Raw genomic sequence first — 27,000 nt, forward strand, 5'->3', positions numbered from 1 at the left:
TAATATTTGGAGACTACCTTGGGGTCCTCAACAAGAGTGGAAGGCTCTTTTTTTTTTAATTTTTTAATTATTTTATTTATTTATTTTTATTTTTATTTTTTAAATTTATTTTTAATTATAAGACACTGAAGAAAGGAATGAAGGAAGATATAAATAGATGGAAACACATATCATGTTCATGGATAGGAAGAATTAATATAGTTAAAATGTCCATACTGCCTAAGGCAATATACATATTCAATGCAATTCCTATCAAACTGCCAACGTCGTTTTTCACAGAAATAGAACATATAATCCTAAAATTTATATGGGACCATAAAAGACCCCGAATAGCAAAGGCAATCTTGAGAAATAAGAACAAAGTGGGTGGAAGGCTCTTTTGAAACTAAGAGATGGACTGGAGTCCCACCCTGGTTTAACATGTTTTATTAGCTTCCGGAAGCTTCTAGGACGGAGGCCAAACCCATTAGGATAACGCAGAGGCAGCTGTGTTTGGGGTCCTGCTGGCTCCCGCCACCCCCACCCCAGGCTGCTGGAGAGTCTCTGGAATCTGTGAGCCCCTCCACCATCTGGAGGAAAGTCAGGAAGGTGCCTCTAGGTGACTTTTGAGCAAAGGCCAGTTAGTATCATCATCTTTGCTAGCAGCTCCTGGGCTCTCTCAAAAAGAAAAACTCGGGATGCCGGAAACTCTCCAAACAGGGATGCAGTTGACGCTGCTCTTGACAATTTTCACCAGGGCCTCCTGCCACGTGCAGTTCCCTGCCTACCTCACCCAGGTTGTGCCACCGGTTACACAGTTGGTAGATGGCAAAGAGATTTCGTAGAAAAGTTAAAAACAAAACAACCAAAATGTGCTTCTTTCATTTGACGGGTGGGATGTCACCCAGAAAGGTGTCGTCCCAGCTTTCACATGTGTGGACAATTTCAGCCCAGACTTTCAGCAGTTTAATGAACTAGCTCTTCTCAGGATAAGTCACCTTGTCCCGCGTCTTCTCTCACTACCGGTGTGGCCGGTCTGGGTCGAATGCCTGAGGCCCCTGCACCTTTGCTGCCCTTGCTGTGGGCACATCCCATGGCATATATACTCTGCACGCTCCTCATTTGCCTGCGCAGAGGAGCTGCATTTGCTCAGACTTTGCTCTGTGCACATCCCTGAAACTTGGTCAGCATGTGGCTCATGAAGCAGGTACCTGCTCCTGGAAGCCATGTTTTCCTGAGTGGAGGATGAAGGAGATCCAAATGAGGGCAGAAGAAAATCTGGCATTTCCTCGGTCTTTACCCTGCCCAGACCCTGCTAAGGGTCCATATTCTTATGGGCTCCATTCTCCTGGACACATCTTCAGGCATCTTGTATTCCACGGATGCAAAATTAAAGCCTTCTGCAGAAGTGGGAACCAGGGCCCTCTGGGCAGGCGCCTTCTCTCGAGAGCTGAGTGAGCTCGGTTCAGATTCTTTCAAAGGGCTAATCAGCTGCCCAGGATTTGGGGTCTGTTTAACCTGACACCCTCCTCAAACCATGGCTTCCCGCCCCTTCTTAAATTTGTTCTTTCTGAATCCCATATTTCAATGAGTGACCCTGCTGTTTACCCGGTTGTCCAAGTCACATGCCAGGAGTCACCACGCACCGTTCCTTTTCTTTTTCACCTCACGCATCTAGTTGGTTAGTGTCCCAATCCTAGGGCTCTCCAGCGTGCCTTCACCTTTCCTGCTATGTCGACCTGGCCTTAGATACTCGTATGGCCTACGTCGCCCCCACCTGGATAATTGCAGTGGTTTCCTAATACACCCCTGTCATCCCTGTGTCTCCAGACTGACCCCCACTAACACGTCATCCCGTTGTTGCTAGAGGCCTTTTTCTAAACTGTCTCATCTGTCATATTCCTATTCCATATTCATTATGACTTGCTTTCAGAGCCCAAGTCAAACTCTTTAGCATCCCAGGCTATGGACTGATTTTTATCTTTTTTAACAAATCTCTTTTTAAAACTCCCTGACGCGTTGCCCTTTCTTCAGTTAAATAGAACTACTTGTAGTTCTCTCCATGTACTGCTCTCTTTAACACCCTAGGGCTTTTACACTTGCTGTTCTCTTTGGCAGGAGGCTGCCTTCTTGCTTTTCTTTCCTTGGGTAGCTCCTCCTTGACCCTTGAGACTTAAGGTAGTGAGACTTCCTGAATTACCTTGAGGGGTGCAGTGCCCTTCTCTCTGGGTGTCACAGTGTCCCATATACATATCTCATGGCTCTGATTTCACTGTGATAAAGTCATGCTTTATTCATCTGTTACCCCCCTTAATCATTAATCTTAAGGCCTGTGCATTCATCTGTGGATTTCCAGATACACTGCCAAACCTTTTTCACAAAGGTTATCATATGAGAGTACTTCCTTCACCATATGATTGCTAGATGCAGAGGTTAATAATTTTTAAAATTAACTTTTAAGAAAGAGAATTCTATTTTTGTGTATGGTGTGAGAGAGAAGTCAAGCTTAATTTTCCCCCCCGATATAGATATCCATTTATTGAAAAGACTCTGTTTATCACACTACTCTATTCCAGAAATGAAATGTCCATATGTGACCATTCTAGTTTTTGACTAGTCCATTGTCCTAATTACTGTAGCTTTAAAATTCCTGATTCCTTATAGGGCAAGCCCTCCTCTATTGTTCTTCTTATTCAAGAGTGTCTGGGCTCCTTGGGGACATTTTACACAAGAACAACCACCACCACCACCACCACAACAAAAAGGTTCGTGATTTTTGTTGCATTAAATCTGTAAATCACTTTGGGGAAAAATTGAATCTTTGTGATTTTGAGTTTTCTAATCACTAGAATCTCCCACCATTTACATATATCTTCTTTAATGTCTCTCAATACTCTTTCACTATTTTACAGCTTTCTTTGTTGAGGCCATCCATTGCTTTCATTTGATTTATACCTAGGTATTTGATTTTTTTGATATGTTGTAAACAGCACCTTTTAAAAATTTTATCTTTTGTTTATTTCTGATACATGGAGATGCAACTGTTTTGTTTTTTGTTTTTTTTTCCAAGAAATTTTGACCTTGTGTCTAGCAAACCTGCTGGAATTCCATATTCTAATACTTCTATCTTCATGCATGATCATAAAGCCTGTGAATCATGACAGCTTTTGTTTCTATTCAATCCTTATACCTTTTTATTGTTACCTCCTGGCACTCGCCAGGACCTTTAGTGCAACATTCACTGGAAGTGGTGATGCAAATATTCTTGCTTTGTTATCAATTCCAGAGAGAAACTTTTCACCATTTCACCAAAAAGTATTAAATTTGCTACAGGTTTTTTTTTTTTTTTGGTAGATACTCTTTATCAGATTAAAGAAATGCCCTTCTATTTCTATTTGCTAAAAGTCTTCACTCTACGTGGATGTTGAGTTTAATAAAATGCTTTTCCTGCATCCATGGAGATGCTCATATAATCTTGTAGGAAGTTGAATTCCTAGTTTGCTGCATGTTTCTTTTCCTAAGTAGGCAGGGGGGTGAAGGTTGACTTAGCTCCTGGATTCATGGCATTGTTGTTTTGTAAAAAGAGTTTGCTAGGATATAAGAGTATCTCTCATGAGAGGCAAAACAAGAATGTATGCGCTGAAATTGTTCTTTAAGTTTCTGATTCAAGAAACTTGTCTTTGAATGACTAAAAGAAAAAAGGAAGTAAAGCATTTCATTTGAGGCTGTATCCCTATGGGGGTACATGCAGTTGAGGGTTATCTCGGGGAATCTAGTTGAATGTGGAAAGCAGGAGACAAAGGCTTTGCCTGGTTTTTGAAGTACAGTTATTTAATTCTTGATATATCTGCAACTGAGCAGGGCATAAAGATTCATCAGTATGGCTACTGACTCTGTGTGCTAGCAGACTAAAGCAAGGGTAGTGTAATTTCAAGATCTTTTCCAAATGTAGCATACTTTAAAGAGATACCGTGAAAAAGTAGGAACATAATGAAAAGGGTTTATCTTTAATGGAGTCATTTCATCGTCAAAAATTTGAATTCCGCTTATAATTTCCTTTTAGCCTACTTACAAATGTGACTCAGCCCACGTGTGAAAATCAGGACAGGCTGGTTTTAAGAAAGTTGACTCAGATTTTGAGGGGAAACAGTTGACTGCCTACATTAGTTTTGGAACAATTGTCAAGTAGATCTAGAGTTCCTAATACAGGAGTAAAGAAATTCTCAAGACATGGGAATATGTGTTTCACTATGATATACAGTCCTTGATTCTGTAAAGTGAATGAGCATTTTTATTACTTGAATTTGGAAAAAAAAAATTCATGGGAAGCGTTTCTTGGCTGTGTCTACTATTGGCATAAACACTGCAGCGATTTTTCCCCCACATCTTTCCTCCTAGTGGGTAAGCAGTTGGCATTGGAATGTAGTTAAGATCTTTGTTGAATAAAGTAGGAAAAATATCCTTTTAAAGACAGAAACACTGTGACAGTTGGACCCCAACACTGTTCATTTGCTTTTCATCCGGAAGATGACACTTCTAACCAGTGCAATTCCTATTTTGGATCAAGAAACCCAATATTAAGAACTCTGTAGTCCCATCCTTTCTTTTCGCAGTTGAGGAAACAGAGTCCCAGGAAACATCCTTGTCTTGTTCAAGGTCACCCACAAATGGGAGCGGAACCCCAGGCTTTCTCTGCTGTATCATAGTACTTCAGGGCAACGATTCTCACTACCATTTTCCCACAAACCCTGACATCCAAATTTTGGCGTCATTTATGTTGTGGTCCCCCTCCCTGTTGGCAGATGTAGACACTCCTGTCATTTCAAGGCCCCCTGGCCTGTGTGACTCCTCCCCCGCCCCCCATACCCAGGGTTCCACCTACTTCTTTGTTTAGCCTCCGTAGTGAGCTGTCCGTCACTCATCTCCATTTAGTTCAGTTGATAGGTGGGAGGGTAGCGGAGAATGTCCACAGTTCTTGCAGTGAAGAAAAGCTGTGAGTATGACCCTCCGTCGTGGTCTCGCTTCATAGTGCGTTATCTAGATAAGGATTCCTTTCGCAGTGCCAAGATTTATCCTGCCACGTTCCTGTACGTAATTACGATTAAAAGAGCGTCTGGTCCCTTCTCTGCCTTACGTTGTATCGTGAATGGTCCTTCTGTGACTTAATAGCTCGGTGCACGCCAGCCCAGGAAGGGACTTGGGTGGGGAGAATAAAAAAGCAATACTTACTATGGACATTATCATGGCCCCGTTCAAGCTTGTCTTCTTTGAGGGCTACCCAGAGGAGCCCACGTACCTATCTCTTCTTTTGTGAACCCCAAGTCAGTAGGGTGTGGATCAGGGATTGGCAAACTCAAGGCCTCCGTAATAAATATTGAAATGGCTTTGTGGGCCGCATAGTCTCTGTGGCGACTGCTCAAGTGCTGATGTGATATAGTCAAAACATACACAGATGGCCATGGCCGTGTCCCAGGAAAACTTTATTTATGGAAGCAGGCTGGTTTTGACCCGTGGTTGTCGTTTGCCAACCCTGGTTTATACCGACAAACTCTGAATTTTTTGGTTTTGGACCAAGTGCGTCGAAATCATCTGGGGGAACTCGGAACGATACGGGTTTCTAGGCCTCACCCTCAGAGTTTTGATGAATAGTTTGGCGCTGGGGAATCTGTATTTTTAAAGTTCTGCCGCCCAGACACATTATTAAAACAATGGTCCATTCTGCTTTTAAAAAATTTGTCTGCGTACTTATAGACAAATAGACACATGAGATCGTGGTTTGTGTTGAAAAATAATACTAAAAATGGCGTGATTCTGTACACATCATTCTGTGCATTCCTTGTTTATGCTTTGCCCTTTTTATTGAGGTGTCTCTCTGTTAGTGACATTTAGGAATCTGTATAAGGACTTAATCCTCTGCAGTATGTTGTACATTTTTCTTCCTCCATCATGTTGCTACGTTTTAGCTTCATTTATGGATTCATGTGGATTTTTGAAAACATTTTAATGGGGTGAAATGCATCAATCTGTTCCTTTAAGGAGTGATTTTTCTCCAGGGGCCACTGGTAATGTCTGCAGACATTACTTGTTGTCACAACTGTCATTGTTGGATGGAGGGCTTCTGGCGTCTAGTAAGTGGAGCTGAGGCATGCTGCTAAACCTCCTGCAATGCACAGGGCAACCCCACAACAGCGCAATATACAGATGATGTATTATAGAAATATAATATATCACCTGAAACCTATATATTTTTACTATATATTTTTACAATGTCACCCCAATACATTTAATAAAAATTAAAAAAAAAAAAACTACCCAGCCCAAAGAGTCAGTAGTGCTGAGGTTGAGAAATCCTGCTGTGAGGATTTGGTTTTGTTCCTTGCTTGATAAGGCACCTTCTTCTTCCTATGACACTAAGGTCTATATGAAAATCTGTATTCAAAAGTTCCTGCTCAGAAAAATTCCTAAAACAATGGCCCATTCTATTGACTTGTTAATATCACACCACACAGATCCCCCAGTTATTTCTCTTCTGTGCCTGTATCTTACTCCTCACTGCTCTGTAAGAGCCACGAGTCCGCCGTGTCCCTTTGGTGACCTGAGTGGCCTGGGTCACCGAACGGGCTCCATCTGGGGTTGCAGATGTTGCTCCTGGGCTGTCCGGGGTTCCCTTTCCCAGGCTGACTTGCCCACTGAGCACGGGACAAATGAGGGGGTGGGGGTGACCTCAGGTTTGCACTGTGCCCTTCAGGACCCTCTGACAACAGTGTCACTGAGCACTGAGTGGTCGTCAGGAGCATCTGGAATCACAGAGCTGGAGGACGCCTTGAGGAGTTCTACCCCAGCCCCCCACTTAATGTGCGAGGCGTGTGTGTCTGGAGCAGGCATGGGATAGGTCCAGAGCCTCTGAGCCACCTGGCAGACCAGGGCCCCTGCCAGGACTGCAGTTCCCCAGCTGGCCCCATTTTCCGTTAGAGAAGTCCTTTCTGCTGCCTTTGTTTGGTTGAGAGCGGCCACTGTCATCTGAAACAGACTGGCTCTGCGACCTGCTCATGATCTGCTCACTTCATACACACATTTGTCAAACCCATTCTCTCTTTCTCAGCATTAGGGACTTAAACTCAATCAGACACATGATTACAATAGTCTGCATGCATCTAAAGCAGGGGGTTCGTTGACCATAAGGCTGCTCAGGTCAGGTCCAAGTCAACGGGTCTTTTCCTTCTTTTAGACTGTGAGCACTTTGAGAGCTAGGAATGGACTTTATTTGTCTTCCTGACCCCTCTTCTGGGTACCCTACCTGGCGCTTCACAGGTGCTCCGTAAATGTCACTTGAATTACTGACCAGCCATGTTGAGTTTTCTGTAACAGTACGGGAGAGGTAGGAGCAAAGTCCAGAGCTTCTCTAAAGGAGCATGGAAGGATCACCTGGGAAGGTGGTTATGTCTCCCCAGACCCACCATCACCCAGGTAATGCCGATGAAAGTGTCCATAGGCTATGCTTTGAGGCAACCCTACAAGCTTTGACTTCCTGTATCTAATGACCCTGTGAATGGGCCTCTTTCATACTTGTTTTAAGTTCGACCTTTCATCCTTCTGTCTGTATGTTGCAGAAGGCATTGGAATGGCCAAAAATATGGGCAGCAGACAGTTCAAGGACGGAAATCAGGTCACAGCTAAAGTGTCACATGAGACACCTTTCTATCCCGAGTTCCTGGGGTGTCAGGCATCTTCCCTGTGTCTGGCCTCCCATCTCAGATGGTGCACACCCCCATAAATGCTCTTGATTGTGGTATAAATTATTTGACAAGGGTGAAAAGTTTAAAATGTGACAAGAACAGTTTTAGATTAGTTCTATCATCTGAAAAAATTGGGCTTAAATAGACAAATTAACCTTAAGTGACAAATATACAGCATTTAATAAATGAGCTTGTTGGTTAACTATAAGGAGAAAATCATCAACCCATGGGCTTCCTCTTGACTCCTTTTTAAAGGTGATATTACAAAGCCTTACTCATTTTTTCCCCATCATTAGAAGCTAGAAGTTATAGCCAAGAAAACATTGCCTGTTAAATTTTGGGTATCCCCAAAGTCAGGTCTATTAATTATGATGTTTTGTCTCATTATGCATTTTGACAGCTTGGTTATTTCCTGCTTAAAGTTCAACCTTAATGGGATTCAAGGGCAGTAGTGACCTCTACAACAGGACTTTTTTCTTATGAGATAAAATACAAATACAAACTTAAAAAAAAAATCTAAGTTGTGTCCAGTCAGACAGGACTTACAATAAATATTTACAATTCCAGGATTCTGCTTAAAAATTAGTTATTGCATTTTATCTTATATTTGCTGTTATGTAATTGAACCTAATTTTTTTTTTTAATGAAACTAGTCTAAGTAGTGTTATAGAATGGCAGGTAATTGTCATTGTTAGTGAAGCAATGAACAGAAAAGCCAAGGAAGTAGCATTACTATGAAATGATTATTTTAAAGAAGGGATCAGTGACCTCATAGCGCATTTAACTTTCTGCTTTGTACCCCAGTGCGTGCTTTGTATATAACACCATTCATTCAGTCAGCCTTTGATTCAGTCAGCTCTCCTGTGCTAGAGCTGGAGGCACTCGAGTAAACAAACAGGTATAAAAACAGAAAAGAAACATGACCTCATAGGTGTTACATTCCAGTGGGGAAGATCGAAAATAAATGTAATGAATAACTTTCCCCCCCACACACAAGATATTAGACGGTGACATATGTTTTGGGGAAAATGAAGCAGAGAAAGAGGGATTGACAGTGCCAAGCGGTGGAGACTTGGCACTGGTATAGGGTGCTCAGAGAAGTCCCCCTGAGCAGGTGACCTTTGAACAAGGACTCAAAGGAGGCTTGGGAGTAAGAAGTGAGAGTGTTCCACATAGAGGCAATGGCCATGCAAAGGCCCTGAGGCAGGAGATGCCTGGAGGGGTGGAGGAACAGTGAGGTCAGTGTGTCTGGAGCCAAGTGAGGGAGAGCAGGAGTGGGAGGTGATGCTAAAGCGATCTAGGGAAGGAGCGATCGCACAGGGCTTAGTAAGGCTCTGTAAAGACTTTGGCTGAGGAAAATTCAGTATTTGCTTAACATTGCTAAGTCTCAGCCGTAAAAGTAGAATAATAAATGCACTTTCCTTAGAGCGTGGTCGTAAGGAGGAGGTTAAGAAAGGTAAAATGCTAAAGGTAGTGGAAGGTACCCAAAAGTACTGAGTGAGTGAATGGCAGGGAGTACTAGTTTTGCCGTTGTTCTTAGTGCCTGTGTGGGGTTACTAGATGGAAAGTCTACAAGGGCAGACACGGCATCTATTTTGTTTTATTTTTCCTTTTAGCATGTTATTCCCAGACCTGTTATTCCCTGGTACAGTTCGAGTCACAGAGTGAGGCCTCCATCAATATTCACTGAGTATTATCGTGATACCTTTATTCTAACAAAGCATTTGAGGTGGTCTTCATTGGCCTGTGTTTAACTCTTACTTATTTTCTGTTGCTCACAGAAGAATAACCTTTCCCTTTTGCCTTCTCCACAGGGATTGTGTGTGTGTGTGTGTGTGATGGTAATAACTAGATAACAAAGTTGCAGTGTTGTGTTGTAGAAGGAACTCTCGGCTAGACGTCAGAAGGTGTGGCATGGTTGGGCCGTGATGGGTCACTCAACTCCTCTGCCCACCCCGTTTCCCAACAGTGATGTGGGTTCAGAAAAATCCTTCTCAATTTCAGGGCTGTTGTGAGACACTAGATGGCAATGTTCTTTGAAAACCCTAAATAACCACCAGAGGGGGAGCCATAGGTACCACGCCTTTCCTGTGTGAAGGCAGATACCTGTAGTTTGAATTCTTTCTCTGGAGCAGGTGTTGGATTTGCGCTGTGCCTTGGTCCTCCCTGAGGACTGGCTGTTGCCAGCAGTGGGCTGTGGGATGGGGCAGAAGCCCGGGGGCCTCTTTGGCCTCAGCTGGGTGGCCTTTGCCTTAGTAACGTCATTCTCTAAGCTGGACAGTGGAGGTTTGGATTTCCAGAATTAATTTTTATAATCTCTTCAATGTACTTAAATGATCTAAATGCATTTCTGTGTGTTTTAAGCACATGCTACACGTCTTAATCTGTGACTATGTCGATCTCAGACATTGCATTAAAAGTTGATTTCAGAAACATGGCTTATAGGGCCCCTTTATCCTCCCTAATTAAATCCTTCTTCCTTCCTGTCATATAATTCTTGAGGTGATACCCATCCATTCCATGAAGCTTTCCTAAAAATAAAGCAGAAACGAGATAACAGTATCACAATGAAAGGAGAAATTCACATCTCTACCTCATCACACGTTGCTTTCCAAATAGCAATCTATCTATCCATCTTTATTTTGTCAGCACTTTTAAAAGGAAACCCTGCCATGTTTTCTGTGTTCCTTGACGAGCTGGGAATAGAGCCGTGAACACAGCGGATAAAGTCCACGTGCTCATGGAGCTCACATGTCTGTGGCAGAGGGAAAAAGGGATTATTTTAGCTTTTGTAGCGAGGGAAGACTTCTCCAAGGAGATGACATTGGAGTAGAGAACTTAGTGAAGTACGTGAGATAACCATGCAACGTCTGGGAGGAAAGTATGCCAGGCAGAGAGCCCAGCAGGTGCAAAAGCCTGGAGCTCGGAATGACCTTGGCTTGGTCCAGGGACAGCAAGAAAGAGGCCAGGGAGGAGGAACAGGTGTGGGAAGAGAGGACATCAGGGGTAAGAAGGGGTCAGATCAGGGAGACCTTCGTCTGCCATGGAAGGAGTTTGGATTTTACTTTGAGTGGCTAAACATTATAAATATTTTAACATCATTTCCAGTTTAAATATTCTTGGCAGATACCAATCCACCTACTCTTATCGGAGATTCTGTGAAGGAATTGCCGAGTGATAGCCGAGACTTAACACTCTTTCTGGAGCTTCATTTTATTCGATTCAAAAACTCCTTCACAGTCCTGAAGAAGTTGGTTGGAAAGTGTTTGACGAGGATATTAGCGGAGCGAGTAGCCATTTTCCATGCAGAATTACTCGTATGTGTGTTTATGTGAACCATTTCAATAGGAGAAATCAGGGCTGCATTTCTCTGTAGTCTGTTCTTTCCTGAATTCTAGTTTATGGTCAGCCCTGAGAAGCCAGGAGTACATCAAATAGAGGTCTAATTTTCTGTTATCCCAAAAACAAATGATAATTGAATAAGCATTGAGAACACGCCGGAACCCTTGAGCTGTCTCCAGGGAAGCATTATTTTATTGTTTGACTTCACATTGTTTTGTAGCATCTCCCAGTAATAACAAATGGCAATTCAGAGGTCAGCAAAGGACTCAGAGACAGAAACACTCAGAACAGGAACACAATTTGAAGACATGTAAGTGAATTTTTAGCTCCCATATCCAGCAAGGTCACATTTCTCTGTAATCACCTTCTAAAATAATGAGGTAGAAATGTTCACAAAATTCTGCTTAATACACATTGCCACCATGCTCTCTACTTGCTTGCAGTTGTCATGTGTGCTCCTCATTTTGGAAGTCAGTAATGAAGTAACAATCACCTTAAAAAGCTTGGTTTCTCAGGTAGGAAATTGGGAGACTGAGGTAGGAGCATCTGTAGGAGAAAGAAATGAGGCAGTCATTTCTCATGAGGAAGCCTTGTGATGGTCCAGGATGTGCAAAAGGAGACTTCAATTTAGACCCCTAGTATTATTTGTCATGACATGCAGCTGCAAAATCAATGTTGTTATTTCCCTAGTGAGCTTCAATTTTAATTATTTTTACCTTAGGAAATTCCTCTAGAAAGCTTGTTCCTGAAATCAACATAGTTTAGGCCTTTGGGGTTCGGGGAGGCCCTTCACTATGTGTGTCCCGGCTGGACACCTGTCACCTGAGGGAAGTTTAATGTTAGGATGACTTTGGGACAAGCAGTGAAGACCTTGTATTTTGCAGGAACAGCCTTTCCTAGAGCAGCAATTAGCTCCGAGACACCGAGCTAATTTCCCAGCGACGGCACCACTTTTCTTATGAGGGAATAATTGACCTATTTGTGGTCTCATTTCAGCTTGTTGCGGATCCTTGCACCAGCAACCCTTGTCACCATGGCAACTGCAGCAGCAGCCCCAGCAGCGATGGCTACCTCTGTATTTGCACTGACGGCTACGAAGGTCCAAACTGTGAACAGGCACTTCCCAGTCTTCCAACCTCAGGCTGGACCGAGTCCATGGCACCCAGACAGCTCCAGCCTGTCCCTGCTACCCAGGAGCCTGACGTCATCCTGCCCCGCTCTCAGGCAACCGTGACCCTACCCACGTGGCAGCCGAAAACAGGGCAGAAAGTTGTAGAAATGAAATGGGATCAAGTGGAGGTGAGAATGTGTTGTTGCATATATTTTTATGTGCGGAACTAACTAGGTTAAAATAATGCCAGTGGTTCTAATGTCAGCAGTAAAAAGTAGAAAACCTTTAAATTACCTATTGAACAAAACAACCTTATTCCTATCTGTACTTGTTTGACAACTCTCTTAGTTACACAAATGGGACATTTGGATTATGATTGTCTCGTGAGCATAAAGAGAGTAATCAAGAAAAGAAAAGGAATGAAATTCTTTTCTGGAATGATATCCACATACATTTCTGTATGTAATCTTAGATTTGGGGGCAGACAGCTCAAAGAAGAGTCATATAAATGGACATATCACAGACCCTCCATTGTTGACCTAATTTTCCTTCATGGAATCGTATGCTCAACTTTTTGTTTGTTTGTTAAGGTTTAGGTTCTATTTATGGTAACTTGAAGCATTTCAGTGGGATTTAGAAAAAAAAAGGTATCCTTGATTTTTAAAATATTTTGAGAATGCACTTGAGAACGAAATTTGCAAATTTTATTTATTTTTGGCAATAGCAAATTCTATTTATTGATTCTTGTCCAGTCTGAGTTTGGCTTATTGTGTGTTCAGGCTCATCAGAAGTCTCATTATATAAAATATAAAAATTTCAGCACAGCCCTAAAAGTTGACCTAAAATATCAATTTTCTAGCTGGAAGAATTTGGGAACAAATCCAGATCATGAATTTGAAGTGGCATCGATAGACTGTAATCCCATTCCATATTTTATACTTTACATGACGTCCACATAGACCTGGGGTTGTATGTCATTACAGGTTTTGTAGCCTAAATGAAAAAAACACACAGATCTTTGTGTAGCACTTTTTGAGTGAAGGAATGTGTCTAGAAATTTCCCTTATTATAAAAAGAGGTAAGGCAGCATGTCTTGTTTGATTTTCTTGGGTAATTCTAACGAGTTGACCCGCTTTTGTTTTTCCATTGCCACACAATTTATGAAGGCCACCTTCAGACTACAGGACAGTGTTCTCAGCCTCCCTAAGAAACGGTGGACTTGTTCTGATTTCAGACTTTTAATAAAGCCTTTGAAGTTACGGTTTTTAATACCTCTTTGCTGAGAGACTCACTTCTTGAATGTGAACTAGATTTGGTTCCACGTTTATCAAGGAAGTATCCTTTAAAGAAAATTTCTCCTTAATCAGCCATTTCAATGTCTTTATTTAAAGACGTGCTATCCTACAGTCGGTAAGTATGGAAAAGAAACGCCTCATCTTCCCGTCCTGCTGTTATTTCTTAGGCGGTTCAAGAAGCAGGTTAGAGGCAGCAGAGGAAGAAGACACGTGAATGTGTTTGGGCTTCCCCATTTCATGAAGTAATGATGCTTCAGAATCATGAAGCATTTGGAGCCTTAGGGGACTCAAATTTATGGGACAGTTGTCTGTTACACAGATTGAGCAAAGTTTTGCAGCTTAAGGTTTTGGACGCACATCTTTGAAAGTCCATGGTGGGGTTTCCCTGCAGCATTTGACTATCAGGTGTCGGGGGTGGGATGAAAATGCTGAGGATTTCTGTTTCGTTATCAGTCAACTTCATGATGAGGGATACCTTTAATAGCCTCTGATTTTGATTCTCATGGGTGAGGGCCGTGATCATGACATGAGGCATAAATGAATAAACTGGTCAGCAGCGCCTGACGCAGCCCAAGTGTTGGCAGTACGCTTCCTGAGGAGCAGTTTTGTTTCCCTCTCGAGCTCCTCTTGTTTTGTACACATCAGTAAATTACTTTGGGGAACATATCACTTACAAAAATGAAGGTGTAGTCCATAGTGAAAGAAAAGGGCGGCTTCCCAGGTCCCTGGCCTTCACATGTGCTCTGGAGACCCACCTGTGTACACAGCAGGGCCACCATACCGGATACCTCTTGCCTGTTACTTATTTAAAGGCTCATGCTCCTAGTCCTTAAGGATTACACCCGCCGGCTACCGTGTGCGAGCTAGGCCTTAAAGGCCAGCTCCGTGTGCTCTGAGCATGTAGTCCCTTATTCCCCCAGACTGAGCAGAGAGTAGAGGTGCCTGTTACGTGAAAGAGGGACCCCTGCTCCCGGCCCTCCGAGATCCTATTATCAGGTTTTTGCAATCCTATCACTTTTTTCCTGCTTCCAGGAAAGCTTTTGTATTTTAGAAACTTGAATGGTGAAGTTTTCATTTTTTCTTTGGCTTTGGTAAGATTTCACTTGTCCTCTTTCTGTCCCACCCTGGCAGCATCGAAAGGGACCAAGGGGATGCAGCCCAGGGAATTTTGCTTTATAATGTTATTGCACATATAACCAGTTTATTAACCAGATTTCTTGTATGCCTGGCATGCTACATATGTTCACAGTATATGTTAGAACAAATAAATGATAGAGTAATGATTTTCTAACTTGCATATCTGTTACACAAGGTATGTGACTATTCCAAGGAAACTGTGATAAAATGGCAATATAGAGCATTCAGGAGTTACTTCTTTTTTTTTTTTGTCTCCTGGAGTTTTTTTTTTTTTTTTTAATTTATTTTTAATTTATTGGGGTGACAATTGTTAGTAGAATTACATAGATTTCAGTTGTGCAATTCTGTATCACATCATCCATAAATCACATTGTGTGTTCACCACCCAGAGTCAGCTCCCCTTCCATCACCATACATTTGATCCCCCTCACCCTCATCCCCCACCCCCCAACACACTTACGCTCTGGTAACCACCAAATTACGTTCCCCAGATTAATTTTCAAACCCCGTGGCCATCCTGTGGTCACCGACTGCCCTCCAATCCCCTATCTTATAGTGTGATCAGCCCCAGTTACTTGTGTTTTAAAAATTTTCTTTTTCCAGGTGATTCCAGATATCGCCTGTGGGAACGCCAGTTCTAACAGCTCTGCGGGTGGCCGCCTGGTATCCTTTGAAGTGCCACAAAACACCGCAGTCAAGTAAGAAAATTCTCCGTTAAAAACTGTGAAGATTTATACTGTGACTGGGGCTGGGCCATGTCTGTCCATGTAACTGGTCTGTAATGGGTCCCTCCAGTGAGAAACATGAATGGGGTTCATGTGTAGACGTGGCCAATGTCACTCAAAACCTTGAGGACGCTATTTCAGAGGAGAACATTATAATGGAATCCAGTCAGGCTGGAGACGTGGAATTGTGGAATTGGATGGGCCAGTCAGGTGTGGTGTAAGAAACCCTGGGGCCTTAGATGCGATCCAGACCTTTCACTTCCCAAATGACTTTTGCTTCCAAAATTCTCTGGCCTCTTATGATTTTAATGGCCCACTAGTTAAATTCTTACGCATTAATTTACCCCAAAGTTAAAATGGAAACATAACAATTTTCTCTTTAAAAACAAGCAGCTGAGAAGAGAGTGTTTGGTTTTGAAGTTAAGCTCTTTTGCATCACATACTGTTCATTGTCACTGGTGGGGATGGGGACCGGGCAGGGGAAGCCGTGCTGGCTGAGCACTCGCTGTATGCCAGGCGCTGTGCTTGCTGGGGAGAAGGGGCAGCCAGCATTAGGCTATCCTCTCGGTCCTGTCTGAGCACTCCCATTGCCTGCCCTTCTCTGTCCCTATTAACTGCTGTCCCCCACCTCTACGCCCTGTGCAATCAAATGGACATTTGTTGTGTGGTCTTCAGGGACTTTGGAAGACCAAAGGACCTGTGGCCCTGGTTAATCAGCGAGCTGCATGGGCTCCCTTTTCAGGGGACAGGTGGGTGTTACAGACCTCTTCCATCCATCCTGGGTCATTTTTGCCCACCTTGCCTTCTAAGCTATGGAGTCCCTAAAAATGTTTGGAAGAGGGACTTTGTTACACTGCCCCTGCACCCCCTCGCCCCAGCCTTGACTCACTCTGGTGGGGGAAGGAATGGGAAAGGAATGGCGAAGAGCCAGGATGAACAATGAACTCTGGGCTCAGGGAAGGAGTCCCCGGAGCCAGAAAGGTGTTGCGTGTGTGGCAGCTTCGAGTTCTACCAGTAGGGGGACCCCGCTCCTAAGTGTTTCGTTGCTCATAATATGGACGAAACCGCTTCCTTCGGGAGCGGGGGGTTTAGGGAAATGAGGTTCATTCGTTTCCTTTACGTTTACGATACCATCTCCCAGCCCTTTCTGGTCTAGGTCTTATTATCTTACTTTCATAAGCCTTTCCGAACAGTTCTGATCTTCTCTCCCTGTCAATGCTTCAATGCTTTTTGTCTTGTCCCCCGGCTCCCCACCCCACCCCACTCTCAACAAACCTGAAATTCTCCAAGACCCTCCTAAGCTGCAGAGCTGGGCAGCAATAGCCGAGTCTGACACAGGCAGAGTAAGGTGGGAGCGTGGAATGATCTCCGGCCGCCCTGAACTTACTTGTGCCGGTTCCTAGCCCCTTAGACTTGGATTTATTCATGAAGTCAATCAGTATCAGCCCTTTACTCCGCACCTTGCTGCAAGCCAGGAGCTCTGTGCTGGGGCAGCTCCGGGCACCAATGCCCGTTTCCCATGGTCAGGAGGAGGCAAAGGCCGGGAGCGGGGCCAGAACCTATTGGGGAAGTGACAGTAGCTCCCTGGGGCTCAAGGGTGGAGGTGCCAGATTTGAGTCCCAGAGGGGAACTGAGGTGGAGGGTGATTAGTCTCCTACAGTGCTCTCATTTCTCGGATTTTATCCTGAAAACAAGAATAAGTCAGGGGAGGCCTGAAGCATGGGAGGTGGCACACTTTCGCTTAAGTGGCTATTTCGGGATGGATTACACAATTATAATAAATTTAAGCAGGACTCTATATTGTATGGAGATGGAAAGAGTTGTCTCTAAAGGAACTCAGTATACCTTTTTGTTATAAATAAATTTTTATTATTGATTAGAATTGTCACCCAAAGATGCATGATCTGTTAGTGATTTGGAGGTCTGTGTTTGATGGAGTGAGAGACAGACGTTTCTAATACATGTGGGAAATGGCAGCCATGAGTGTGCGCAAAGCGGGTGCTTGTTTGTACGACCGTTGGTGCATCAGTGCCCTTACACCTTTGTGGATGTACACACTGTCTTTATGTTTAGTTTTAATTTGATGGACTGGTTCTAAGACGAATTTTTCTGAAAGGGGCTTTCCTTTTACACCGTTCCTGTTTTCAGAATTCGGCAAGACGCCACTGCGTTGCTGATTTTGCTATGGAAGGTCACGGCCACAGGATTTCAGCAGTGCTCCCTCATAGATGGACGGAGCGTGACCCTCCTGCAGGCTCCTGGGGGTCTCGTCCTCCTGGAGGAGATGCTCGCCTTGGGGCACAATCACTTCATCGGTGAGTTATGGAAATCATCTACCCAACACTGCGTCCGGTTCTACCTGACCGTGGTTTGGTGCTTACAGACAATGTGTAAGAGATTTTGCCAGGATAATCTGAAATCTGGCCATCAACACTATTTCCTCCGTTTTTAGTGAGGTTTTGCTTATAATCAAAATTGGTTTCTAAGGTAGTATTTGCAGTGTGGCTCCAAGTGGAAAAAGCGTGGGCTCTCATTCCCCAAGACTATACCCCAGCCCTGGCCAAAGCGTCATAGGCGCGTGATCGGTGTCACTTCATGCTCTCCATCTCAGGTTAATTTCCAACTCTTTGGTCCGCCACTTTCTCCAAGACTTGTGGGCAACTCAAGGCACTGAATATTGGTCCCTTAGAAAAACCTACATTCCCACTTGCTTTTGGCCCGACCTGGGCACAGCAGCTCAGCAAGCGATTTACCACTTCTGCACCTCAGAAGTGACTCTGAAATCACAACTGTCTTTGCGACCCCTCTTCCCCACACTCACCCCTCCTCTGTGGGTCACTTCTGACTTCTTACACTTTCTCGAACGAACTTGGTTAAATCTGTAATTTAACCTTCTCTAAACTACCCCATGTCCAATTAGCTGTTTTCAGATTCCTCTGCCCTGGAGGAGAAATGCCCTTCACAAAGCATGACCCTTTCACCCCGACTCCTGCTACTCGCAAGGGCTACACCAGGAGACTGTCCCTTAGTTTAGCATTCCAACCCGCATCCTACCAGTTGTCTACACCAGCTTAGAGTGCCTTTGGGGCTGCGAGTTGTAACTCTAGCCCTTAGCCTGCTGATATCAAAGCTATTGTATTAGAGCTTGTTTCTTTGTGCAGCCTCAACTCAAAGACACAAACTCAAGTTTAAACTCTGCCCATCCCAGTCCAGGCACCCAAGTAGCTCCTACATCCTGCTGTTAACACCTTCTCCTGTCCAGTCATATATTCCAACAGTCCTCACTTGGAAGATAGGGGGTGGGGAGGTGAGTGACAGCACCTGTCTCTCAGGGTGTTGGGAGGGTTTAATGAAAATAGATATGAAAGTATAAATTACAAGCATTAGGGATGATACTCGGTTACTTTATTTTTTTCTGATGTACACTAAATATTTGAAATTAAATGGAAACTATACATTAAGATATTCTCTAAAACATGTGTTTGATGCAAATATCATAATGAAGATAAAGTGATAAAATGAAATACTCAGCTCTGTATAATTTATGTAGCGTTTTATACTTGACTGAACCTCCTCTGATGAGAAGGTCATTTCCTGATCTTTGGAAAATCCAACTGTGGGAAGCAGAGATTTTATTGGGTGGAGAGAAGGTAAGGAGAAATCATCCTGCGGAATGGACGTGCTGGAAAAGGAGGGGATGGTATTTAACTCCAAACCAGTTTTTGACTATTAAGATGGTACTAGATTACTAGTTAGCAATTGTGTGATGAAGCATTGTCAAGAGACAGATCGACAGATCGAAATTTTACTCCCCAGTGCATTCCAAGTAACTATTATTTACGTCCCTATCTGTTGTAACAATTTTATCTAAAAGGAAATTGTTTGCATATTTTGATAAATAGTTTCAATTTTATTTTATATTGATCTTTAAAGTTTTTCTTTTTAGTCAATTAGCCTGCCCTTCTATGAGACATGGAGCTAACATTTCAAGAAAATGTATGAACTATTAACTACTCTTTAAAATATCATTGTTACCAGAAGATAGTCATTTGAAATGCTAGCTTAAATTTTATACAACTTTTGCTTGTAAGATAATTAGACTGATATTGAGGGTAGGGGTGGAAATTAATAGAGAAGGATTTTCCAGCATTAACATACACGTATTTTTTTGAGCTACAAGGAGTTTTATGAACGCCAACAGAATTTGAGCTCATTTGCTAACAAAAAATTTCATGGAAAAATTTATCTTTGTTTGAAATGTATTATTTCTCGGAGGAATGATTTAAAAAATTTAGATGGATATATTAACTAAATTAAGGAATTCTTTCTCAAAAAATTATCCTTTAAGGTTATGATGAGGAGACAATGATTTTGAGTAACACCCTTTATTTCTCTAAGCCATTGTTTTCCATTTTGAAAATTTGTGATCTGGAATCTTTTAAAATTTCCTAACTAGAGCTTTCTAAGTGTTTTATGTGCCTTGGTAATGGAGCTCATGATCTTTTAGTGTTATTCTCTGTAAAGACAATCTTGAACAAGCGCCTTCTGGAAAAGAATGGCCAGGTTTCTCACAAGGACAAATTGGCTCCACCTACACACTGCCATCTACTCTTTGTTACACACTCTTTTTATCTTAAAGAAATAAAATTGATCTTTTGTGATTATTGTGGAAGCTTTATGCTTACTGCATTGACACGTTTAATGCTCTTTTTTTGTTTGTTCTTTTAAAAAAGCAGCTGTTAAAAAAATTCATTTATTGCAGTAGTAGGCTCTGTGGCCATGAATACATTTCAGTGAAGAACCAAAAGACGATTTTGAAGAGGACAATGGCATTCATTTTACCGATGAACAGATTGAAGCAAGTGTAGGTGGGAGAAAACTTCCATGCTAAAGGGAGAGTGAAGTGCCAGAATTGTGCTGCTGTGTGTAGTTGCTACTGCTCCTTTTTAGAAAGAAATGTGAATTCACTTCCAGGAACTGGCTGTTTCCTCTCTCCCCCTTCCTGGCAATAGATTTCAGGTGCATAACTGAGGAGCAAAGTATTTTAATATGTCTATGCAACAGAGCAGAGGAGTCCCTTCTGTGTCTCTGAGGGACAAACGTGGTTGCTGTCACCCAGCTTGACACACTTATTCCTTTTTTAAAGTTTATTGCTGAGAGCCCAACGTTAGTGTTCGACGCATTCCAGGTGGTGATAATGCACTTGAATTTAACCCATTTCAGTGCCACTACTTTTAGTTTTTGTCGTTTTCTTTCATTACTACTGCCTTATGAATGTTGATATGATTTCATAGAAAGACAGAGACGAAAGAACGTTTTACGAAGTTCTTTACGTAGCTCTTTTTTTTTTGCTGTGCCTCAGTGCGTCAACCGCTTTCCCTCTGGGTTGTCACCGAGTTTCAGTTCTTCTGCCCTCCGCTTAATTATCGCTTCTGTTTTCCCCAAATACGTCTCTTCCAAATATGTTATTTGCTTTATGCAGTGTTTTGGGGTAAGTAATGAAGTTAACCTTCGTTTAGCATTGTCTGCTCCATGGGAGGCATTGTAGGTGCTCATTAGCTCCGCAGTGACTCACTGGCCAATAGTTCTTGGTTTCAAATAGGAAAGATTCATAGCTCCTGTTGCCTTCCCATGAAACACAGTTGTGGCCTGCCTGTCTTACATAAGGTAATTTTGTTTTGTATTTTGTTCACTTGGGGTTGTTTGGAGACATTGCTATCAGGGGTGAGGGACAGCCCAGCCCTCCGGTGTGTGGCCTTTGTGTCGAAAGCTGTTGGAGGTCACCATTTCCTTAGTGGGAAAGCCCCTTCTCTAGCTTTTATTTCCTCTTGTCACCTGTCCTCGCTTCTACTGGGTGGACCTCTGCTACCTACCCACTACCTGTGCCATCCCTGGCTGGACCCCCACCCCATCCGTCCCATGCCTCCGACCCCCAAATCTATTCCTCATTTAAGCTCTCCTCATTGGGAGTGGTTTAGGAGAAAAATGGCCAATCAAAGATTCTGCTCTGCATGGACTCTCAAATCTCCTTAAACCCTTGTCAATTCTTACAAACACACAGACGACCCTGGACTCCTCTCACGGTTAGTTCTCCTTTTGGTCGGGTGGGGCATGTCTTCTTCACCCTTACTTCCTGTCTACCTCCTTGCTCAGAGAAAACTCACCTTTCCCTTCACAGTTTTCTCGTTTAGGGTCCGTATTTGTTGCTACCCCAGTCTGGTATTTCATTTCTTTCCTCTTTGAAATTATTTTCAGTGTGATCCAGCTTGTTTCTCTCTCCATTCTTTCTTTGCCGTTGTCTGGCAGCTCATAATTTGCCTTGTTTCTCTTTCTTCATTCTAGTCTCCTGCCCACAACCCACTATTTTTTTCTATCACTTTCATGACACTTGCACCATTCTTTCTTACAGTTTTTAGTACATTTTTTTTAATGTTTAATGTAGTCATAAAAATTAGTGCAGTTGTACGTTTACTCCAGACCAGGGGTGTTTCATTTATGACCTACTGAGAAGCTGCTCTTAATATCTTAGATCCACTTTAGCTTGACAAAGAGTGAATTTGCAACCTGCAGCCCATGGGAAGGCCCTCTAGGAGCTGGGTGGTGTCTTCTGGATCATAGTTGCGAAATCAACCACAGAACTCTGGAAATCAGTGACTTTGAGGTCTTGGTATCTGATGTGTTCACTGGATTAGAAACGTCCCCAGTCTGTGCCTAACCCATTGGGAACTGTAGAATGCCTTGAGTTTCCTTGAATGTAAGTTTCCAATTGAAAAAGATACTTGTCATGTAAAAGGATTTATAAAGCAGTGCATTCTCTTTATTTTCTTTTCTTGAGAAATAAGGCGGAATAATGTGGAACTTTAGCAGGTGCAGTGGAGGTGACGACTTTTCTTTTCCCTGAAAATAAGACCTAGCTAGACCATCAGCTCTAATGCATCTTTTGGAGCAAAAATTAATATAAGACGCAGTCTTATTTTACTATAAGACTGGGTCTTATATTACATAATGTAATGTAATATACTATAATACCCGGTCTTATTTTACTATAATGTAAGACCGGGTCTTATATAATATAACATAAAATAAGACTGGATGTTATATTAATTTTTGCTGCAAAAGGTGCATTAGAGCTGATGGTCCGGCTAGGTCTTATTTTCAGGGAAACAGGGTAGTAAGACCGAGCTAGTGTAATGGACCTTCCTGGCCCCAGGGGTTTAGATCTTTATGGACTCACCTGACGCATTTATCCTCACTGGCATCATGATGCTTCCTTGGATATGCAGTCTTTTGTAGTCGAGCAGATTATACTGACTTGTTTTAAAAACAACAAAAACCGGAGCTGTCAATATGCAACCAACTGAGGCTGTTACTCTTAGGCAAAAGTTCTTAATCTGGGTTCAGTTGGCCCCTGGTTTTGTGGCAGTTATGGGGGGGTCAAAGGTCACCTCACAGATCCTATGGATCTCCTGAAAATGCACTGCAAACTCTTACGTGTTTGTGCATCCTTCTTAGAAGAGGGTCAAAAGTTCATTGGATTCTCAAAGACGTCTGAGTCCCTAAAAATGTTAGAACTACCACGGTAAGCTATGCATGTGATCAGGTGAGAATAGATATGTTTTTCAACATCCAATGATGTTTTCTTTAATGGATTTACCTGTGTCCCAAGTCCCCACATCAAGGAACTTAACCTACTTTTATTTACTTACATTTTTAGGCAGCAGGGCTGTGGGAAACACGCAGTGCTGTGTTCGTTTAGAACATACGTGTTGCATGCGTCTTTATTTCCCAGGCACTGTGCCAGCCTGGACACGCACAGAGGATTTAGCTTTGGCCTCTGAGTCCGTGGGGCCACAGGGAGAGGCGAGTGCTGTGGATAAGGCACGTGCAAAAGTGGCCGTAGGATTCAGGAGAAGGAGCAGCCACGTCTGCGGGGGAAGGTAGGACAGGTAAACTGTTCTCCTGGGACGGACGAAGGGCAGTGAATGACATTTTCATGGCACAGGAGTCTGTCATTAACATAATGTCATGTGAGTGCTAGGAATTGACTAATGGCCATCACAACTGGAAAGAGAATTTAACTTCAACAAGCACACAGCAGAACCTTTGAAAATCCCCTCCATTCCTCGAACTGCCTCGCATCTTGGGTACGAACAAGTTTATACAAGTTAGGTGCTCAAGGTGTGAATTTTGTTTCCTGGGTTCTCTGTTAATTCTCAACAAGCAAAGGAGGGAACCTTCTCGACTTCGATGTGAATTTTCAGGTAGTCCTCTGGAATCCCTTAATAAAGCTCTAATTTCTTAATTGTGAATTGTATCTCTCTCCTCCCTTCTGGATAAACTTCCTATAAAAGACTTGTCCCTTAAATGTAAGTTTCAAAAGTAATTTAGCTGGAGTTGGGGTGTCTCATCCTCTAAATTTGATGGAGAAAGCGAGTTGGGGGAAGGTGCTCCCTGAAGGACTATGCTAACTGGGGTAGGGTAGTGGGCAGTATTCAAAGGGGAAATGTTCCAATAGAAGAGGAGGGATAGGAGATTTTTAAAAAAAACATCATTTTGGCTGGAGAGCTCCCCGAAACAATACATAGTGGCCAATATTAATTTTGTTGCATGTGGCTATTTTAGCAATTTAGGCATCAGGTCTCAAGATGGGTCTGACTGTATCTCAGCCCTTTCTCAATGACTTCTTTTGTTGCTTGCTTGGGAGTTAAAAGAACTAGGAGATAAATAGGCCAGACACTGCCCCTCCTCCACGTGGAGCAGCTCGGATCTGGCTCCTTGGGGAAGACTGAGGGTGGCAGGAAAGGAGTGTGGAGAGAAAAGGGCCAGGTACAGACCACTGACATGTCAGAAGAAAGGATCCCAGGTGGAGTAAAAGACGCTCAGTGTATGTTTTCCTCTGACTTGTCGGAAAAGGCCACCAGGAGATGCAGAACCAAATCAGTAATTCAACTGTTGGCAGCTGTGAAGATCTGATGGCCTCTTATCTTTCTCTTACACTTTCTTTCAGTTATATTTTACCTGGCTCTGATGTCCATTTTCATTTGTGTTTCACTTTTTAATGGTGTATGTGTTTTGTGAGCCCCTCAGTTCTTATGGAATAATTTAGGATATAAAGAAATAAGATATTGATTGGGGCACTTAAAATTTCCGAATATTCTTTGCTATACCTTGATAATGTCTTCATTGATTGTGATATATTTAGGTCCATTAGTATAAGGATGGGTATTTGCATCCGAGCTCTGACCCAGTAAAGCAGGGTTGGTTCTTGGAAATATTTTAACTCACCTTTCCCGTATGCAGGTTGCTGCCAGACTATGTTCGTGAAATCACGCCATTCGTTCTCAGTGTCAGACCCTGCTAAGTTGCAGTAAAGCTTTCAGTCTCCAGATCATTCTCGAACAAACCTACACTATTTTATTGGCGCCTGTTGGTGGAGGTGGATTGAGTAAAAACCTTACCAACCACCTTAAATCTGGGCTTGGGAGGTCTCCGGCCCCTTGGCTGGCTATACATTGATCTGGAATCTTCTTCCCCTCTAAGCCCACAGGAACGGAGCTTCTGCCAGCTTCCTGAAGGGAAATCACATTTCTTGCAAACATAAGGTCTCCCCTCCAAGCTGTTACCCTGTCTGGCTGCTTTGCCCCTTTCTCCGTGGTTTGGATCCTGTCCGCATGACGCTCCCAGCTGGCCTGCCTCAGCCCAGGCCCACCTCATACATACTGATGGCATCCTGGAGTGGGCTATGTTTTCCCCACCTCTGAACCTTGCGGTTCGGATGGCGGGTCACCCTTTCCAGACGTTCATCTAACCCCAAACCTGCAGGTTTCCTGTTTGTTCTTCTTTCTGTACAGCTGGCATCATTTTTTCCCAACTCTGTCTCCTTCACACTCTTCCAACTCTTTTATAAAATCTTTGCTTTGCCAGCTGTTTAAATCACACTTTTTCCTTTGATAATTGTATCAACAGCCAGTATCACACCACTTAGCATCTGAATGTTCCCTCTCCTTTTTTTGGTTTGATGATTTTATATCTTTAATTAGACTGTAAAATTATAGAGAAGGTACTGTATCATAACTCCTTGTACCGTGATGGCCACCTGAGTGATTAAATTTTATTCATACACAGTTATTTTGCTCAGTAAATGCCATGTGAAAGAAATTGCCAGCTGCAAATGTCAATCTTTAGAATTCTTTGTAGATTTTCACATCCCACCTCTGTGACATTTAAACTTCTTTCCCCTCTTCTGTTACATTAAAATTATTTTAGGGGATCAAATGCAAAAAGAAAAAAAGAAAACAAAGAAAAAGAAAGAAACTTTTCATCGTTCTTTTGGGAATGCTGCATTTTGCATTTTGTCCTTTACGATATCTTACTCTGGGGCCAGGGGTAAAATAGTCAAAGAAAGTGTGGAAGGACTACCAACTATAGTAACAGTAACATCTTTTGCTAAAAGCTTAAAATTTAACCAGGAAAATGCAAATATTTCACCTTCTCATGGCCAACTTAAAACCACAGTTGAATATGGTCTATTGAACTCCCTGCAACAGAGGGAAGGAAACCTTGGAAATGTTAAAAAAGAAAAAATAGTTGGACGAGAACAAAAGCAGAAGTATAAGACTATCCTCAACAGCATAATTTACATAACGTTCTTATAGCTCACATTGGCCTAGTTGGAAGATTTCTATTAAATTTTACTTAAACTGAAACTACATTTCTATATTATTAGCAAACAGGATTTTTCTTTTTGATTGTTTTTATTATTGGTGTTGTACATTAGGATCTTCTTTTAAATTAGTTGGCCTTGAACCTCAATGCCTTTCTCCTATCTTCCTAAATATCGTCATGGTCAGCGTCATTTATTTATTGGTACCCACTGATGGCGGTGATAAACTAAGCCGTGATGAGAAAGACACATTCCATTATGGACATGCACGGTCCCTGTAGTTGACAGTCTAAGGTTCACGGGTCCCATTGAGTGTTGGTTGTCCAGGCTGTGGTGGAATTAGGACAGATGAGCAAAGATGAATGAGACCTTTCTCTTACCCTTCAAGACAGTGCCTGGGATCAGGCTTTGTAGAAAGGCAGGTTGCTGGTCTACCACAGATCTGATTGCTCCACACAGAATCTTTTACAAGCTCCTTGGGTCATTCTTTCACACACCATAATTTGTGCAAATTCTAGGAACTAATCAATAGTGTTAGAAGTAGAGGACACCAGGATGATAGAGTAAAGCCACCCCAAGTGCCTGCATGCAAGCCAACTATAAGTTACTAAGGTGCTTCTGGAGATTTCCAGCACCAGTTTCAGAATTTAAGAGAACAAAAGTGGCAGATAATTCTTCTATAATTCGTGTCTCATGTATTAGGTGGAGGGCTTTACTTGGTTTTGAGAAGCCAACTCAAGGTATGTCTTTATAATCATAAATTCTCCTTTCTCCCTCTCCCTCTGCCCTTTATTTAAAAAATAAAGATAGCATGTTTTGCTTGCAGATTAATGTGGAAAAATTAAATAATAAGGAAAATTATATTGTAAAGAATTTCTTGTTAACTCTGGAGAGAAATACTTCATTACTCATTCAGTGCTGGTGAATTTTAAGCCAAATCTTATTCATAGAATTTGATTGAAACATTTCTTTAAAACTTTCCTTGCTTCTTTTAACTTAGAGACAGCCTTCT

General features: G+C 42.5%; 1 protein-coding gene across 1 annotated transcript in view; it reads left to right on the plus strand.

The window, feature by feature from the left end:
• The window catches only part of DNER (delta/notch like EGF repeat containing), a 278,622-nt gene that overhangs the window by 99,552 nt on the left and 152,070 nt on the right, over positions 1-27,000 (plus strand). The window contains exons 2-4 of the mRNA XM_033112831.1: positions 12,054-12,356; positions 15,204-15,298; positions 17,474-17,640. Of these exons, the coding sequence (XP_032968722.1) occupies positions 12,054-12,356; positions 15,204-15,298; positions 17,474-17,640 (565 nt within the window). The remainder of the gene's footprint in view (positions 1-12,053; positions 12,357-15,203; positions 15,299-17,473; positions 17,641-27,000) is intronic.

Source organism: Rhinolophus ferrumequinum, chromosome 8, assembly GCF_004115265.2.
Source record: "Rhinolophus ferrumequinum isolate MPI-CBG mRhiFer1 chromosome 8, mRhiFer1_v1.p, whole genome shotgun sequence".
NCBI classification, from domain to species: domain Eukaryota; kingdom Metazoa; phylum Chordata; class Mammalia; order Chiroptera; family Rhinolophidae; genus Rhinolophus; species Rhinolophus ferrumequinum.